This window comes from Corapipo altera, unplaced genomic scaffold (assembly GCF_003945725.1).
Source record: "Corapipo altera isolate COAL_440 unplaced genomic scaffold, ASM394572v1 169, whole genome shotgun sequence".
Lineage (NCBI taxonomy): Eukaryota > Metazoa > Chordata > Aves > Passeriformes > Pipridae > Corapipo > Corapipo altera.
Window position 1 is genome coordinate 3,092,184 of NW_020884946.1, and position 18,126 is coordinate 3,110,309.

General features: G+C 49.4%; 2 protein-coding genes across 2 annotated transcripts in view; both read left to right on the forward strand.

Annotated features, from left to right (window-relative positions):
- The window catches only part of SOS2 (SOS Ras/Rho guanine nucleotide exchange factor 2), a 32,412-nt gene extending 26,541 nt beyond the window's left edge, over nucleotides 1–5,871 (forward strand). Inside the window, exons 18-23 of the mRNA XM_027662529.1 lie at nucleotides 36–208; nucleotides 489–605; nucleotides 2,113–2,374; nucleotides 2,647–2,688; nucleotides 3,565–3,674; nucleotides 4,287–5,871. Of these exons, the coding sequence (XP_027518330.1) occupies nucleotides 36–208; nucleotides 489–605; nucleotides 2,113–2,374; nucleotides 2,647–2,688; nucleotides 3,565–3,674; nucleotides 4,287–4,796 (1,214 nt within the window). The 3' untranslated portion in view covers nucleotides 4,797–5,871. The remainder of the gene's footprint in view (nucleotides 1–35; nucleotides 209–488; nucleotides 606–2,112; nucleotides 2,375–2,646; nucleotides 2,689–3,564; nucleotides 3,675–4,286) is intronic.
- Nucleotides 5,872–6,580: 709 nt separating this feature from the next.
- VCPKMT (valosin containing protein lysine methyltransferase) lies at nucleotides 6,581–12,573 on the forward strand. Its single transcript, XM_027662530.1, has 7 exons — nucleotides 6,581–6,601; nucleotides 8,650–8,999; nucleotides 9,122–9,232; nucleotides 9,705–9,777; nucleotides 10,709–10,828; nucleotides 11,840–11,944; nucleotides 12,174–12,573. Exons 1-7 carry the CDS (start codon nucleotides 6,581–6,583, stop codon nucleotides 12,186–12,188), a joined length of 795 nt encoding a protein of 264 aa, XP_027518331.1. The 3' UTR covers nucleotides 12,189–12,573.
- Nucleotides 12,574–18,126: the final 5,553 nt, after the last annotated feature.

The following is an 18,126-nucleotide window of genomic DNA, read 5'->3' on the forward strand; positions in this document are numbered from 1 at the left end:
GTGTGTAGTTAAAAACTCCCTTGTGTTTTTATCAGGAATATACCTGACAAATATCCTGAAGACAGAAGAAGGGAATCCTGACTTCCTTAAAAGACAAGGGAAAGAATTAATTAACTTCAGCAAGAGGAGAAAAGTGGCTGAAATTACAGGAGAAATTCAGCAGTATCAAAACCAGCCCTATTGTTTACGGATAGAGCCAGAAATCCGGGTAATCAACCATTAAATACCTGTTTGGGGACTGGAGAGGGGGAAAAAAGGTACACCACAAAAAGTGCCAAATAATCTTCTAGTACTGGACCTAATTTTGCATGAATTGTGACCATCAGAAGAGGGGGGAAGAGTGGCTGGTGGAAAACAAAGCACCCCCACTAAGAACTACCCAAAAGTGGTGAAAAAGTAGATTTTAAACCAGTGAGTTACAAAGTATTTAATTAAAATTTTCTGTGTATCCTTATTTTTTAAATCTTATTGGTGCTTGTTTCATTTAGAAATTCTTTGAAAATCTCAATCCCATGGGGAAGATCCCAGAAAAAGAGTTTACAGATTATCTGTTCAACAAGTCCTTAGAGATTGAACCTCGGAACTGCAAGCAGCCACCTCGATTTGTAAGTGTTTTCCTGAAAATTCCTGGAATCACACAATACCCTGAGAGGGAAGGGACCCACAAGGATCATCAAGTCCAATTCCTGGATTATTTAATTAAAATTAAATAGCTAAAATCCACTGGTCACACTGCATGGTTGACTCAATAAGTCGTATGTATTTCCTTCAGAATTCCTTATCATGAGATGATTTTCCAGCTAAACTTGATTTACAAATACTTCTATTCCTGATGCTTGTCTCTATTAAAACATACAACCTTTGGCTCTCTTTTAAAATTAGCATTTTTTTCCCCCAGAACCTGAAATATTGCTGTTATATTTGTATGTCTTACCATATAGTCATATGATAAAACGTGGAGCAACATTTCTCATTTCAGAATATCAAGAAGTCTTATATTAATACGAATTGAAATAAGACTTTTACACGTAATGTGTTCAGTTTTCTTTAAATAGAAAGTAATTTCTGTTTTTTCTTTTGTCGAAATATTTGGTGGTGTTGCCAAATTTGCACAACTTGACCAGGTGCAACCTTCTTGCTGAAGAAAATACAGTTCAATTCAAAGGAGTAGCAATTTAGGGTTTTAAAAAAAAAAACAGCTACTGGAGCCCAGGGTTCTTTTTTAAGCAGGAAGATCATGGTCTAAAGCACTTGTTTTTTATATGTTGTAATTGCCTGAGGAGCTGGAGACATCTCTGATTTTTGGGAGAGCTATAAATCAGTTTTGAAATCTCTTGTTGGAGGAATGAGTGAGATGATATTATAAATGTGGCAAGGAAATGCCAGGAATTGCTGTTGCAAAAATGCTGTTACAGTAACTTCTGTGAAAGATTTTCTAAAAATAGGAGTCCACCCTGCCAGTCTGTCAGCTGGGCAGGAATTCTTTTACAGCTCACCATTTCCAAAGAGAGAATCTTATTGGAATTTCAGGAAAGTCCAGTTCTGGGTGCTGTAATTTGGACACCCCTGCAGGGTGGGAGCGTAAGGCTCAGCTTTGATCTGGGCTGTTACACCTGAGCCTAACAAGGCTGGTTTTGTCCACCCAGTGACCTGGGTGTAGGAATTTTGTCCTGACTAACCCAGAGGATGTGGACAACATGTGTCCAGGTGTGTCCTTGATCCTGGATGTGTGTAGGATCCTGGTGACCTGTGGATAAGCACAGAGTGTGTCTGTGGTGCTGCTGTGTGGCTTGAAGTAGCTTTCTCTTTCCCAAGGTTGTGACTTGCTTTTCCCTGTGTTTTGTCCTGCTTGGCATCAGAAACTGGACTCTTCAGTCTTCACAGTTGTGGGAAAAAAACCCTAAAATTAAGCTGGGAAAAAAAGATTTATTAAGTTGCACCCTTAACATCCCAGTAAACTCCTGCTGTATAAATAACACTGTACCTCACAACACTTGTCCCTGTACAGCTCCTTAAGGTGTATTTGATAAATACTGTTTAAAATATCTCCCAGAGCCTTGGAAATGTTGCTGTCTGGAATGTCAGCAGCGCTAACAGCTTCACTGTCTGCAGCCTAGGAAAACAACGTACCCCCTGAAATCCCCCGGGATAAGGCCCAACACGGGCAGACACGGCTCCACCTCTGGCACCTTGAGGAGTCATCCACTGCCACTCGAAAAGGAGCCCAGCAAGATAAGCTTCAGTAGGATCACTGAGGCGGAACATGAATCCACAGTTTCGGCACCCACCTCTCCCAACACCCCGTCTACGCCACCGGTGTCGGCAACTTCGGAGTTCAGTGTGTTCTCAGACATAGATCTCAACAGTTCTTACGGTAAATACCTTCTAAGAATCGTTGTTACTGTCCCTCAGGCTCCCCAGATTTATTCCTTTAAAACAAAAAAGTTGCAAAATTTAGACTAGTGAATTTAATTCCCACCGTAACTTAAAATCGGTAGTTCGGGAATGTTTTACACAGGGAATTTTAATTCACTTTGGCAGGAGATAAACTTGGAGATTTTCGTGATCTCTGAGGTCACTGAAGCATTCTTTAAGTGCAGATGTTCTGTCTGGAAGGTCTTTAATCCATTTTTTTTCCCCCCACAGGTAACAACAGCATCTTCGCTCCCGTGAGTTTGCCTCAGTCGAGTGAGTAGTGGAACTCTGTTAAGTATTTAACTCTGCCTCTCCTGGGTTCAGGAGAGATGAATGGGAATGAAAATCTGAAATCTGGGATGAAAATGTGGGCTGCATTCAGTGGGGTTCTCTGTAGGTCAGATGTCCAGTGAGGAATGTAAAGTCTAGAAACTGCCTGGTGTAGTTCTGGTGGGGTTTAGGTTTTTTATCTCCAGGCTCTTGTGTGATTTTGCTTCTATTTTGGATGTCCTCGATGATTGTTCTGTTTGTCTAATGCTGCAAATGAAGCAACTTGATAATTTCCTAATTCCACTTAGTGAAAACAACTGCTCTGTCGCTGGGCAAGAAGAAGCTCCTTTTGTACCACACCTGTGAGGGATATCCTGCATTCACCCATGTTTTCAGCTGCTCTTTTTGCTTATTCCACATTTATTTTTTTTCATAATGCGATTAAAATTTCCAACTGGAGAGCACAGGTGCCTGATGGATTGGCACACAGCTCTGGGCATTTCTGAGAGAAATAACAAAGGTGTGACAAAAGTCACCAGTACAGGTTGGGGCCTTGTGTTGTTTCTTAATTTGAGGATATTTTTTCCCCCTCTGTAAAAACTCACTTGGACTTCACTTGATTTATTTTCCTGTCCTTCAGCATTGCCTGCTGATTGTTGATGCATATCTTTGATACTGGAAATAGGAGAACACTTTGAGAGACCTAGATCTGATTAAAGCAATGAATTAAAGAACTTCATGCTGCTGAAGTTACTGGTTCGTGTTGCTGTGCAGCACAAAGATCTGCTTGTCTGAGTTGCTTTGAGTTTGGCTTAATATTCCAGAATATGTTCCTCAGATATTGCACAAGCAGTAAAAGATCTGCTTTTCCCTCTCCAGAGACTTTCTTCAGCTCCTGGGGGAGCTTTCCCAAACTGAGTGATGAGCCTCAAAACCCTCCTCCGCTTCCTCCACGAAAAAAGATGGATCAGGATGCTTCTAATGCTAAGGTATTTCTGTCCTAGATTGAATAACTTGGATGATAAATCAGGGATCACCCAGAATGATTTAGGTTGGAAAAGACCTTGAAGACTGTTGAGTCCAGCCATCGAGGTGATGGGATTCTGTCAATCTAAAAGACTTTGAGATGCAGAGCTCCAGTTGCCCTTTCCAAGTTTTATGTTCCCAGTGTCCAAACTCTGTAAGAATTTCAGGAACACAGTTGTCCTGTTTGGATCAATGGGCTGTCCTGTTTCTGACAGCACCAGTAGCAGAGATCAGGAGAATTCTGCATCTGTCAGATTTGCTCTTTAAACACTTGGACAAGGGGGAATGGCCTTAAGCTGCCAGAGAGCAGGATTAGATGGGATATGGGGAAGGAATTCCTGGCTGAGAGGGTGGGAAGGCCCTGGCACAGGTTGCCCAGAGAAGCTGTGGCTGCCCCTGGATCCCTGGAAGTGTTCAAGGACACACTGGATGGCGCTTGAAGCAACCTGGTCTAGTGGAAGGTGTCCCTGCCCATGGCAGGGGGGTGGAACTGGATGACCTTCAAGATCCTTTCCAACCCAAACTGTTCCATGATTCCTTGATCTCCATTTCTCACAAAGCCTTTTCCGCTGCAGGGAAACTTAAAGTCGGATGACGACCCTCCAGCAATCCCACCCCGGCAGCCGCCGCCTCCAAAGATCCAGCCTCGTGCTCCTGCTTACACCAACCCCCTGGACCAGCCTCTGCACAGCCCTCCTCCTCCGCCCCCCCGGGACCCTCTTCCCGACACTCCGCCGCCGGTGCCGCTCCGGCCCCCCGAGCACTTCATCAACTGCCCGCTGAGCCTGCAGCCGCCGCCGCTGGGACGCTTCCACAGGGATCCCGAGTGGCTGCGGGAGGCTGGCACGGGCCCCAGCTCCCCGGGCACCCCTCCCAGCACCCCCTCTCCCCGGGTCCTGCGCCGCTGCTGCGTGACCAGCGCGAGTCACAACAACCTGGTGCACCCGCCCGTGCCCCCCGTCCCGCCCCGGCACAACTCCAGCCCTCAGCTACCAAAACTGCCACCAAAGACTTACAAAAGGGAGCTCTCCCACCCTCCTTTGCACAGACTGTCTTTGCTAGAAAATGCAGAAACTCCTCAATGACCTTTGCCATAGTAGTCATTGACACTGGAATAGTATTTGTAAAGTTTCCTCTTTTCTTTTTTTTTTTTTTTTTTTTAATTTATTCAAAAAGAACAAAAAAAGGCGGTGTATTTTAGTATTTTCACAAATTATGCTCTTAAAGTGCTGCTGATCAAAAAAAAAAAAAAAAAAGGTTTAAATTGGAAAAAATTCAGATGACACACACACACACACTCCAGCCTGTGTGGCTGGGCAGCATTACCCTCAGGTGAGCAGCAGCATTGCCTTGGTTCACATCCTCAGTGCCGACAGTTCTGCCAGGACACAAAAAATAGACCTTTTGCACTGTAAAATACACTAAACGAATTTTAAACTGACATCACTGAATTGCACTGAGCCAAAAAAAAAAAGGTGCGTCTGTGGAATTTTTTTCAAATAAATTTGAGCACCAGTGGCCTTTTTTTTTTAGTTAAAAAACCCAACCATGGGACGCTCAACAACACGAGGATATAAAGTGTCACCGATTTGAAACCTCTGGCTAAGCCTGGAGGTTCCTGAGTGACAGCTCCTGTTCTGGGATATTTCCATGCCGTGTCTTAATCGCCATTGATTTGCTGCTGAAGACAAAAACTAGGTCGAAATCTAAATACCAAAATATTCAGTTGGCCTTGGTTATTTGGAGAAAGGATGAACAAGGAGTACCCATCTGGGATATTGGGAAGGATCCCAAGTACATCCTGTTCAGATGTGCCTTTTTATTTTGGTAGGCGAAGGTGTCTTAAGCTAAAGAATTTATCTACTGTTGTGGAGAACAAAACTATGCCTGTGTCTGTACAATTGTTTATATTGTATATTTACATATATTCTAATCACCTGTATAAATTGAAGTTGACTTTGAGGCCTATAATACAGTTGCTACTCCTGTGATCGTATCCAGCCAGAAGCGTTTCCTCTGGCTTGGGAACAGTCTTGCCTTCCAAACCTAACAACTTTTCTGTAGACCTACACTTAACTTAATCGTGAATCCGTTTTGGAAATTGGTAGCATTTAAACCAGCAAACACTTAAAAGCTTTATTAAACTTTTTGAACTGATAAGTGAATGGAACTTTTCTTTGCCAGTCGAACGCCGTGTTTGAACTGGTGTGAGAGTGAGTCTGTTTTACTGGTAGTACTGTAGCAGCATTTATAAAGTGGCCTTCAGAAGCCACATTTTATTTACTGGTCTGTGGCCTTTTACTGTGCTTTGTATCAGAGTTCTTAACAAGATTAATAAATCACCCCAGTCTTAATTTTTAAGAGCTTGAGCGGTGCGTGTTCCTTGTAAGGACAAGGTTGGGAATTGCATTTTGGACAATACAGAATAGCCCAGTTTTCCATGCTGCTGGTCTCAGCTTTGGCTGTCCTTCAGTCTTTGGCAGCTGGGCCCATCCCAGGCTTCCAAGTCACACTCCAGGTTCTCATTATCCTGCCTATATTGCTCCCACCGTCTTGGCCGTTCCCTCTGGAAAAGGAGAGGAGATGTGTCCGGAGAGGGATGTTAATTAGAAACATCCTGAGTTAGAAGGGACCCACCAGGATCATCGAGTCCAAATCCTGGCCCTGCACAGGACCACCCCGAGAATCCCACCATTTTCTTCTGGGAAGATGCATTTTGCCATCTTATCTCTTGGACAGTCTTCTCCAACTGCCTGTCCCCTTCGTGTTCCTTTCCTGAGGAAGAAAAGAGGGCATCTATTCAATGCAACTTTTTATAGGAGAGCTGCTTCATTTTGAAAAAATAAGGTTCAAGAAGTCCAAATTTGAGATGCATGAACTGGGAGTGCAGGTAGGAAACAGATAATGCCTCAACCAAGTAAAATTCGTTACCTAGTTCTTTGCATTATCTCTTTTGAATTTGTCACCAGCAGCTACTGCTAAAGAATGAGAAAAATGTTTTTTTAAGACTTATGTGTGTTGTGGAAGAGGAAAAAAATCTCCCCCAAATTTTAGAATATATAGGTGTCAGCTTTATGCCTTCCTGTAAAAGTGCTTATGCCAGAACCATTTGCAATATCCCATAGGAAAACATATCATAATATGGCCATGGAAGTGGTCAAAGGCGGTCAGATTCCCACCAGCGCGGTTCAAGGAATGCCAAGACAGCAATAAATTAACTCTTCAGTTACTTCATAATTAGAGGGATAGGTAAAAAAACAGCAAAAAAATGCTGGAGGGGAAAAATGTCGAGTTTGGGTTTGAAGTTGGCTTGTGTGGGAAAAGGCAGTTCCTTCAGAAAAGCACAGATAAACAGATGGAATGTGAAGGCATTTAATAGCAAAAGAAACATCTTCGTAATTGTTTTCAGTGATCCTATTTTGAGTTCCAGAATTTCAGCGCTTTTTTCTCCTCTGGAGCTGGAATAATTTGGGTGCTATGGCACCGCTAAGCAGATGAAAAAACAGGAGGGACAAAAGGAACCATTTCTTATTATGTTTTTTTTCCCAGATTTACAATTTTCCACCACAAATCTGAATACACTATTCAGAATCCCTTGGAAATGCAGGGAGTGAGTGTTCTAGAATCACAGAATTCCCTGAGTTGGAAGGGATCCACAAGGATCATCCAGTCCAACCCCTGGCCCTGCCCAGGACACCCCAACAATCCCACCCTGTCCCTCAGAGTGTTGTCCAAACAATCCTGGAGCTCTGGCAGCCTTGGGGCCGTGCCCACTGCCCTGGGGAGCCTGGGCAGTGCCAACCACCCTCTGGGGGAAGAACCTTTCCCTAAAATCCAACCTGACCCTGCCCTGACACAGCTCCAGCCATTCCCTTGGGTCCTGTCACTGGGACAGAGAGATCAGCCTCCCTCATGAGGAAGCTCCAGATCGCCACGAGGTCTTTCCTTAGTCTAAAAGAAATGTGAAGAAATAAAGTAATACAGTCTTTCCACATATCGAAGGGGGGGGGCGGGGTGGGGTGGGTGGAAATCAAAAGCCTTTGCGCTTCAAAATGCCTACACGCAATCAACGCATCATATTCAGCTGCTTTATTAAAACCTTCTTGTAAGGTTATTAGAAACCTTTCTGTAGGTTTCTCAAAACTTTTTCGCAGGTTTATTAAAACCTTTCTGTAAGCTGTATGAGGAGGATTTACAGCAAAAGCAGCTTCAGCAAGAGTCAGGTTGGAATTGGTCAGGAGGGGTGAGGGAGCGGGGTCTGAGGGGCTTGTGTTTCCTCCGGGACACGGGTGGTGGATTCATGGAATCATTCTGGTTGGAAAAACCTCCAAGACCATGGAGCTGTCACTGAAAACTGGAAAATAAACTCTCTAATCAGTTTGCTAGGTTAGTAAGTTGGTAAGTTGGCATTGCTTTACTCAACATTGAAGGTACATGGGGATCGCTCCACATAACACACACGCTATCAAAACCTTTTCCTGCTAATATAGTTTAGCAAACAAAGGAATTCGTGTTTATTGGCTACGAGTTACATAGTTCTCTTGCTAATTAGTACTCTATCTTTTATTGGTATCGATTTCTTGTTTCTCATCCTAATTAGTCCACGATTTCAGTCTTTTTATTAGGGCATCTAGACAGGGCATCTCTGATTTCTGTAACGCGTCTTTGTGCTTTGTAATTTTCTTTTATATAATATTTTGTGCATTTCCTGGCGTTGAGTCCTCAGCAGCGAACTCCTCTCCCAGCTCCACGAGCGCCGCAGCTCGTCAGGCGCCTAAACTTTATAATTTGCTTTTCTAACACACGGACCTCCGGCCCCCCCCGCCTCCAGAGGCTGCCCGTCACCGCTTTATCTATTTCACGGGTTTAAATCTCCTCTCGACGACTCCCCGCCGCTGCTGCATGAGCTGATGTAAAGAAGCATAACGTGATTTAAAGAGATATTCCTTGTTCGGTGACAACCCCCCCGCCGGCGGGCGCGCTGAGGGGAGGGCGCGGCGCCCGCCCGCCATTTCCTCCCCTCAGGGGAAGGAGGAGGAGGATGAGGAGGGGCCGCGCCGCCTCAGAGCCGCGGCCATGGCGGGCTTCGTGCGGGAGCTGGAGCGGCGGGCCGGGCCGGCGCTGCGGCTGGAGCAGCGGGCGGCCGGAGGGGTGGGCTCCGTGGTGTGGGACGCCGCGCTGGTCCTCGCCAAGTTCCTGGAGACCGGCGCCTGTCCCCTCGCCCGCCGCCACGTCCTGGAGCTGGGCGCGGGCACCGGCGCCGTCGGCATCATGGCAGCCACGCTGGGGTGAGGGGGAGCCGCGCCCCCACCTCCCTCAGGGCCTTTGCGTGCCTTTAAACGCCTCTTTTAAACACTGTTGGCGGCCCGGTGCCTTTGTGTTGCTCCCTGACCCCGTGTCTGTGTTACAGGGCGAACGTGACGGTCACGGACCTCGAGGAGCTGCAGGAGTTGCTGATGGTGAATATAGAGAACAACAAGCACCTGGTCACAGGGTCAGTCCGAGCCAAGGTACTGAAATGGTTTGTATGAGCCTTTAATGTCTCTGTTCGGCTTTAACGGGGCTAGAATTGAAAGAGAGTTGATTTAGATCAGATACTAGGAAAAAAAATTCTTCCCTGTGAGGGTGGGGAAGCCCTGGCACAGGTTTTCCAGGGAAGCTGTGGCTGCCCCTGGATCCCTGGAAGTGTCCAAGGTCAGGTTGGATGGGGCTTGGAGCAACCTGGGCTGGTGGAAGGTGTCCCTGCCCATGGCAGGGGGTGAGACTGGATGATCTTTAAGGTCCCTTCCAACCCAAACCATGTTTCTATTTGTTCTGTGTTCTGTGGTTCTGTAATTCTGTACTGGCTTTGTTAAATTGCTAAGTATACTTCAGAGCATCACTGTGTTAATTAACATAGTTAATTTTATACTCAGTCCTTTAGTTGTACGTGTTGTTGCTGAAGCTTGTTTTCACTTTTTGTTGCTTTTTTTTTTCTTGTTTGCTCTTTTTAGGGGTGAAGATGTAACAGAATTTCAGCCTCCCCCCGATTATATACTCATGGCTGATTGCATTTACTATGAGGAGGTAAAGAGGACTTTGCAAAACCCCTAAGGAAAGGTTCCTTGGGAAGGGGGGATGGATTCAGTGTGTTTAGTATGAGAAGTGTTCAAATAAATAGTGTGTGTCTTGGTCCCTGTGATTTCAAGGAATACATAGAACAAGACTGAAAAAGGCATTTTTGATAGATTCAGGGCCATTTGAGTTTCAACTAGGGACTTTATGTTAAACCCTGAATTTAATGTTTATTCCTCCCTTTTTTTTTTTTTACATTTGGAATGAAGTATGAAGCAAAACATTGTGAACTGTTGAAGTCATTGGTAAATGAAATGTAAAAGTGCCACATCTGCTCTATTTGGGTTCTCCTCATGCTTCCCTTGGGAAGGCAAGAGTAGAAATCATGCTTCAGCTTTGTGGTTGTTGTAGTCTGACCCATGTCCTCGGCTGGAGTTCTGTGGGATGCACATGGAGAGCTAAGAGAAGCTGCAGGAAAAAGGAAATGACCTGAAGAACCCCATGTCCCAGTGCCCTTCCAATGGTTTTACCATTCCCTGGCATTGCCTCCCTGCATGTTGGTCCTGTTTCCATACGTAGTGGTCTGGATCTGAGCCATATTCCAAGAATAATTGAGAAAACTCTCACTTTTGGAACATGTCAGGAAATACTGTCTTGTGCCTCAAGGAAATGCCCGCTCAGCAGGGTGGGATGGTTTTGGCTTTGGTTCTAGTTCAGTTTTCTTGGTCAGTCTGTGAAACTCTTCTCCTGTGCAGTCTCCCTTTCTCCTCTGTTTCCCAGCTTGCCCCCATGTTCTTCTCGTCCCAGTTAAAGTGCTAAAAATAACTCCCTGCAAAGCAAAACTGGGAATTTCTCTCTTGGGTGAAGACTTTAGCTAGAGGGTATCGTACCAGGGAAATGAACTTGAAATCCAAGTGGGAAATGTTTAACCTCTTTTGGGCAGTCGTTGGAGCCGTTGCTGAAGACACTGAAGGACCTCACTGGCCCTGACACGTGTGTCTTGTGCTGCTACGAGCAAAGAACCATGGGGAAGAACCCTGAAATCGAGAGAAAATACTTTGAAGTAAGTGGGTTTTAGCACATTTTCTTTTAGGCTGTTTCGTTGAAAGCAGAGGGAAAATACAGAGAGTTTCACTCAGGAACTCAACACTCTCTTCTGAGTGATGGAGCTGCTCTTGGAAAAATTGTTGTCCTCTGCTGAGGTGATTTAATTAAATGTTCCAGCTGTGTCACGTGTGCAGGCAAAGGAAAGAAAACAGGGGGAACACCTGGATCCCTCCCAGGTGTGGGGTGATGGTCAGTGCAGATTTAACTCTGCACCTGTGATGGCTGTTGAAAAGCATTATGTGCAGTAGTAGTAGTAATAATAATAATAATAATACAATAAAAAGGGGAATGGTGAGAATGGCAGGTTGATTTGTATGTGTTACTGAAAGCACCTGTTTCATAATTAGCTGTGCCTCTCACTCCTGTGGGGCCCTGGCTGTGAGGAGGGCTGGGCTCGGCTCTGCTGAGGTGCCACTCCCACAACAAACAACAGGTGTGGGTGTTTCTGGCTGATTTTCTGCTTTTTTTTTTGTGATTTGTTTCCTTCCTTGGCTTGCCAGGTGCAGCCCAGTTAACCTGAGCGTGTCCCAGAGCCCATGGTGAGGTGGTTTAGCCTGTTTTTTTCCCCTCTCTTCCACTTGAGAGGGTTGGCAGACAGAGAGAGGCAGGTGCTGTGGTTTGGCTTAGCGCTTCAGAGATTGGGGGAAGCAAAATCTTGGAACCACAGAATTGTTAAGGTTGGAAAATGATCCTCTGAGATCATCAAGTCCAGTCATTCCCCCAGCACTGCCAAGGCCACCATTAACCCATGTCCCCAAGTGCCACATCCACACATCTTTTAAATCCCCCCCGGAACGTTTTAGCAAAGCTTATGTAGATTCTTCTGAAGTGTTACAAGGTGTCGTAGCTTTGAATTGGTGCTGGGGTGGTTAAACCAAGGGTGAACGTGCTGCACGGGGTGGGAAAAATGGCTTGGATGGTTGTAGAGGCCTTTGTGGAATCATTCTGTGTGTTCTTGGACAACCAGCTGCTTCAGATGGACTTCGAGCTGGAAAAAATTCCCCTGGATAAGCACGACGAGGAGTATCGCAGCGAAGACATCCACATCATGAACATCCACAGGAAGCAAAAGGTGGGTCCAGAGAATCCCAGAATCCCAGAATGGTTTGGGTTGGAAGGGACCTTAAAGATCGTCTTGTTCCATGTTTCTGGCACTGTGGTGTTCAGCACCTGCCAGGGCTGGTTTGATCATTTTGGGGTTAATTAATGAAGCACAAAGAAAATACTTTGCATATTGTGCTGACACAACACGTGGGTTCAGTGCTTATAAATCCGTGATTTTTGTAAAAATCTCTTCACAGAATTTTCCATCGTGAGGCCTTTGACCGCAGGATGTGTTCCCTGGCCAGAGCTCTGGAGAAGAGGGAGGAGGGGGTGGGATAACACCACAGAGGGACTGTCTCCGGTGTGGTTGGTGACTCATCCACACCAAACGGCTTCTCCCTGGTGGACTTGGCACGAGGCACCAGGGGTGGGCTCAGCAGCTGAGATCTCCTGCAGGACAGACGTGGGCTGGCCCTGCCTGTGGGCTGAGGGAGGCAGGAAATGGGACTGGAGCTTCACCTGGAGCAGCCCAGGATGTTCTGGTACCTCTGCTGGGCTCGTTGGGGCAGCGCTGCCGAGCGCTGGCCGAGCAGATCCGAGGACACCACACCCAAAACTGGGCCAGTCAATAAAACTTCTGCACCCGGGATGGGTCTCGGATGGTGGTGGGTTGTTCTTTCATCCTGAGTCATTCCTGCAGAGCTCCTGGGAGTCTCATCCCAGGAGCTGGGGCTGTCGTGGTGGTGGCTCCTGCACGGACACGCCGCACCTGCGCGAGATCCTTGTGCCTTTTGTTCCCACCTGCGCTCTTCGGTGGAAAGCTCTGCAGCGTTCAGCTTTGACACCTTCCCGTTGTTCTGGTGCACAGGGTCACCGTGGCTCTCGATGTTCTCACCACGCTGCCTCTCGCAGCACAGTGGTGGCTTTGAGGTGTCGTTTCAAAGGAATTCTCGCTTCTCTGTGGTGTGGGAGCAGCTGTGGAACTTGGGGCTGTGACAGAGGTGCTGCTCGGCGCAGTTACAAAGTTTTCTCCAAAAAACTGGTGGGTTGGGAGGAGTTTTATGGGTTCTCAGGTGTTTTCTGCACCTACCCCGAGCTCGGGCTCCCTTTTTCTCCAGTAGGAGCATTCCTTGCAGACTCCACACATCCTGAGACACTGTCCTGGCTTGCCGAGCGCGGCAGCGACGATTAGCGAAGGTGAGAATGTAATTTGTCAAACCACACGTGTTATTTGTTACCTTGTTGTGAGAGGAGCTCCTTAATTACCCAGTGGCCTGCAGGAAGGGATTTACCGGCGTGTTCAGACCAACGTGGCTTCCCGGCTGGAAGCTCTTGTTCCAAAAGCATTGTCCAGTGTGTCCCAAATCCCGGGGATGGTGTCCCACTGAGCCAAGTGCTGAGGGTGATAGAGGGGGGAGCAGCCTTTCCCAAGGGTTTGGAACTGGTGGAGTAACTATTTTACCTACAGGATGTGCAGTTTCCGCACTGCCTTTTGCACAGGGCTCGAATCTCTTGCTCAGAAGAAAAAGGGAGGAAGTTGTGCTTTCTCTTCCTTGTTGGCTGCTGCTCTGTGCCCTCAGCTCTCAGGTTGTGACTGTCCCTGGTTGGTGACGGGGACCTCGTGGGAGGGGGGCTGGGCCCCGTCACCCCCCGTGTCACCTCCCATCACCCGGCGAGGGGGGATGTACAACCCAACCACTTCTGCTGCTGCGTGGGGGGGAAACTGCTGCTAAACCTGGGCAGCAGGGAGAGGCCACCACGTGACATGGCTACTGCTTTCTGGGGACAAAAAAGGGCTTTTGGAAAAGGGGATGGGATCCTACTGTGTCTGGGCAGGCTGGTGGTGCCTGCTCTGAACTAGGAGAGGCTGTGGGGGGTTCTCATGCAAAACAGGATGTGAGGGAAGTGCTGGTCCTTCTTGGTGACCTCTCTGCTCCCTCACCTGTCTGGTTTGTCCTGTTTCCTTGGAGAGACGGGGTGTTTTGGTTCCACAGGGGCTCTTCGGCAAGGTCTGGCTTTGCTGGAGTCGGGCTCTGTTCAGCCCCTTCTGCCAGCCCAAATCTGTCCAGCTCTCTCCACACAGGAGAGTGCATCCCAGGGTGTGCAGGTGCTTCCAGGCTGGCTGTGGTGAGAACTGGCAGCACCAAAGCCACCACATCCAAGCTGGATACCCATCCTGTGCTTCATCTTGCCAAAATTTGGTTACACCCTCACAAGGAAGAGCAGGAAACCTCCCAGCACTGCTGCTGTAGGAGCCAGTTTGGTGCCACAGGCAGAGACGTTTGGGACAGCGGGGCGTTTGCCTGGAGTCATTCTTAAATCATGGATGATTTTCCGGAATGGTTTCGACACCAGCTCGAGTGATGGGAAAGTGTGTGGGATGTGGGTGTGGAGGTGATTTTTCCCGGGAGAGCCGTGGTGCTCCTGTGCTGGGGCGGCCTCACCTCGCACAGCCTTGGCGGGTGGCTTGGATTGGTCTCTCTGGTGTCACCCGTGTCTCTGTGACAGTAATGGCAGTGCCACCATCCTGTGGCCCTGCTGGGGCTTTCCTGGGCTGCTCACCCTTTGCTGTGACAGCCGGTGTAGCTTTTCCACTTCCCCTCGGATCCGCGGCGCGTGCGCGCGGTCCGGGAGGGAGCACAGTGTGCAGTGGCAGCTGCATAAACCACTGGTGGCTTCTTGTGATATCAGTCATGACACAGCTCAGAAAGTGCAGGGCCTGCGATGCTCCATCATTATTTTTTCCCTTTCCTAGGAAAAGCTTGGAATGCCATGCAGCTGGTGCAGAGAGTGCCGGTGTCCCAATCCAACCATCCATGAGTGATTCCCAGTGCTGCTGCAGAGCCCCCTGGGACTGTGTGGGAGCAGGACCTGCGCCCACACAATCCCACGGGACTGGTGGCTCTGCTTGGGAAAGTCTGTCCTCTGCAGCTCTGTAATCATTTTCCGTGGCATGTGATCCTGGACAAACGTGTTTTCCTCTTGGAAAATCATGCTTCTTGCCTGCGGTGTTAAGAGAGAGTGTTGGAAAATGGCTTTTATTCCAGAGGATCTGCTCCCTCCCGCTGGCTGCAGTGGGTTCCTGGTATGTGGCAAACGGCTCTGTTAAACGGTGTCTCCCGTTGATTTTGTGGGAGCAGCCACTCCCAGGCTGTGGCTGCCACCGTTGTGCCACTTCCTGAGCCTCACCCGGGGAGCAAACGGCTCAGTGACACTGTCACACCCCCACTTGGTGACGAGAAAACACATCCAGGGGCTCCCATCCCACTGCTCCTGCCTCCCACCTCGTAGGGCCACAGGTCAGGACAGGGTTAGATGGGATATTGGGAAGGAATTCCTGGCTGTGAGGGTGGGGAGGCCCTGCCACAGGTTGCCCAGAGAAGCCGTGGCTGCCCCTGGATCCCTGGAAGTGTTCCAGACCAGGTTGGACGGGGCTTGGAGCAACCTGGTCTAGTGGAAGGTGTCCTTGCCCATGGCAGGGGTTGGAATGAGATGAGCTTTAAGATCCTTTTCAACCCAAACCATTCTGGGGTTCTGTGATTTCAAACCCCAGGGGTTTGGGCAGCCTGAGCTGGGGGATGGGGACACTCCTCGATGGCATTGCAGGAACTGTCCCATGAGAGGCGTGTGGGATGCAGGAAAAGGGATCCCAGCCTTTACCTCCCTCTGCCTCCCCAAACTGTCAGTTTGATGTGCTTGCTGCCAGTGCAGTGTCCTGTCAGCCCAGGGGGGAAGCTGTGGGACATCAGTCTCGTGGTCTCCTTTCACATCCTGAAAGAGAAATTTAATTTTCTGGGGCCATGCAAAGCGTGGGGTTCATGCAGCACTGCTGGGCAACCACAGCCCTGCTTTCTAGCCCTGAGCCCGAGTGTTTGGGTGCTCCCAGCCCCAGGGAGTGACCTGGGACCTCCAGGGTGATGATGTTCCAGGCTTGTGTCCAAGCTCAGTGGCCTCTTGAGGCTCAAGTTCTCCCAGCCACCATCCTGTGGGAAGGGGAAGGAAGAAGGGTGGCTGAAACTCTGGCCTTTGGAGATATTTTTGGAGGATGTCTCCCACTGGACAGCTGAGTCCACCCCAGGTTTGCCACTGGAGGTTTCTCCCATCCCTGTGGGAACACATGGCCCACAGACAGCACCTCCATCTTCAGGCCTGTAATTATTTGTGCCCATTATTTCTGCCCTCACGAGCTCCCATGTGGAATGTGGGGGCAGCTGAGGCCTTGTCAGGGTGACTCGGATCAGGTGGCAAAACAGAGCTCCTGCTTTGCCGTGGGCGCTTTTTTATTCCTCTTGCTCTTCTGGGTTTGGTTTTGGGGATTAGTTATAAAAAGGAAAAGGCTGCGGAAGTGAGGAGGCAGCAGTGGGCGGGAGGGAAGTGGCCTTGGGGAAGCAGCTGGGCTGGAGACGGCTCTGGCTGAGCTGGGATGTGGTTCCTGGTACCCTGCCAGGGCCGGCTGAGGAGTGCAGGACATCCCCCTGCCCGGCTGCGGCAGGACACGTGGCAGGGCCCTCTCCCTGCACACTGCCAGGAGTTCGCCCTTTTCCTTCCTCTCCCGGTGACCAGGCGGGAAAAAGGCCACGTTTCTCCCTGCTGTTCCTCGCCCTGCCCTGGAGGAGGGTTTGCTCAGGGCAGCCTTGAGGCCCCATCCCGGCACGTCCCCATCCTGGCGTGTCCCTGTCCCTGCATGTCCCCATCCCTGCTGAGCCCGCGCTTCCCATTGTGCCCGAAACCTCTGACTCATCCCTCTCTGCTCCGCTCCAGTGCAGTCCCGGGCGCGTGGCAGCCACCGGCTCACCGGCGTTTCTGTTCCCCTCTGTGGGCCAGGAACCAGCTGCTTCTCTTCCCGGTGACTACTCTTCCCACTCTGCTTGGCCTCCTCCGGAGCCCATCCTGCCTCCAGCTCCACATCAGCAGAATCCTGGCCCGAGGGCCTTGGAGCAGGGGATTAACTCCCCTCTGGATAGGATCTGTGAGTCCTAAGAGGAAAACAGTTGTGCCCCTGCTGGGGATGGACGTGTCCCTGGCTGCTCCCTGCCACCCTGTGTTCCCTGCCACCTGTATTCCAGCACCGACTTCCTTGTCCAGGATGATGCACGGACCCACTCCCAGTGCAGGCTCTTGGAATCTGGTCCAAAGCCATGGAGCGGTTTTGCTCCTCCTGCCCAGCCCAGCAGCACAGGTGCTAAATCCAGCATGGCTGGTTTTGGAACAGGGCATCATTTTTTTGGGAGGGCTTCATTTCTAGGGGGGATACATCACTTTTGTGGGACGTGCATTTTTGGGAGAGCAGCGTGGATTCAGGGGTTGCTTCCCACAGTGCTTCCCAGCGCGTGCAGGACCCTGAGACCTCCAAGAGCCCCGGCAGGAGAGCAAACCAAGTGGGATGGGGCAGGTGGGTGCTGTGAATCCCACAGGAGCTGGGAGGTTTCCACGGGAGCCAGGAGGTCCCCAGGGAAGCCGGGAGAGCCCAGCCACCCCATCCCCACCACCCACACCGTGGCTGAGTCACTCCTGCAGGCTCGGTGCTTCCTGCAGTGTTTGCACCCCCCCACCCCGATTCCTCCAAACCCTTTTAGGTGCCCAGTTTCCTTTGGATTTGAGTGCAAGGAAGGAGTTAAGCAACTACAGGCTCGTGTGGATTTGGGCCAGATATTTAAAGATCCAGGGCTGGGAAGGGAAAAGGGAGGTGTGATACTCTCCAAACGCTCCCTGCAAACACCTCGGAGGCTCCCGCTGCCAGTGCCGTCCCCGCGCTCCCGGCAGCGGCTGGTGGGGGAGAGGCAGAAAATGCCTTGCTCCTATTTTTAGCTCTTCCACGGTGTCATTAGAATAATCTGGGATTGGAGAATGTTGCCGTTCAAAATTGCCTGGGAAGGCAGAACTCAAAATGGGAAGGCTTGGGATGCTGCAGGGTGAAGGGGATGGGGATGGAGAGGGAACACGTGGCCATGGTCCAACGGGAGCTGCCCGGGGAGCGCCGGTGGTGACAGGGACGAGCTGATGTGACACAGCAATTAATAGGCATGTCCTTAATTACATCCCGGGAGAGGGGGGTTTAAATAGAGACAAGGCACCTCCCAAGGTGGGTTATCCAGGCCAGAGGGAAGTGCTCAACCCTGTGCCAGTGCTGGGGACACATTTGCAGCTTTGTCAGTGGTGCCACCGGGCTCCTCACCCTGTCCATGATGGTGTTCCCATGACAGTGTTCTC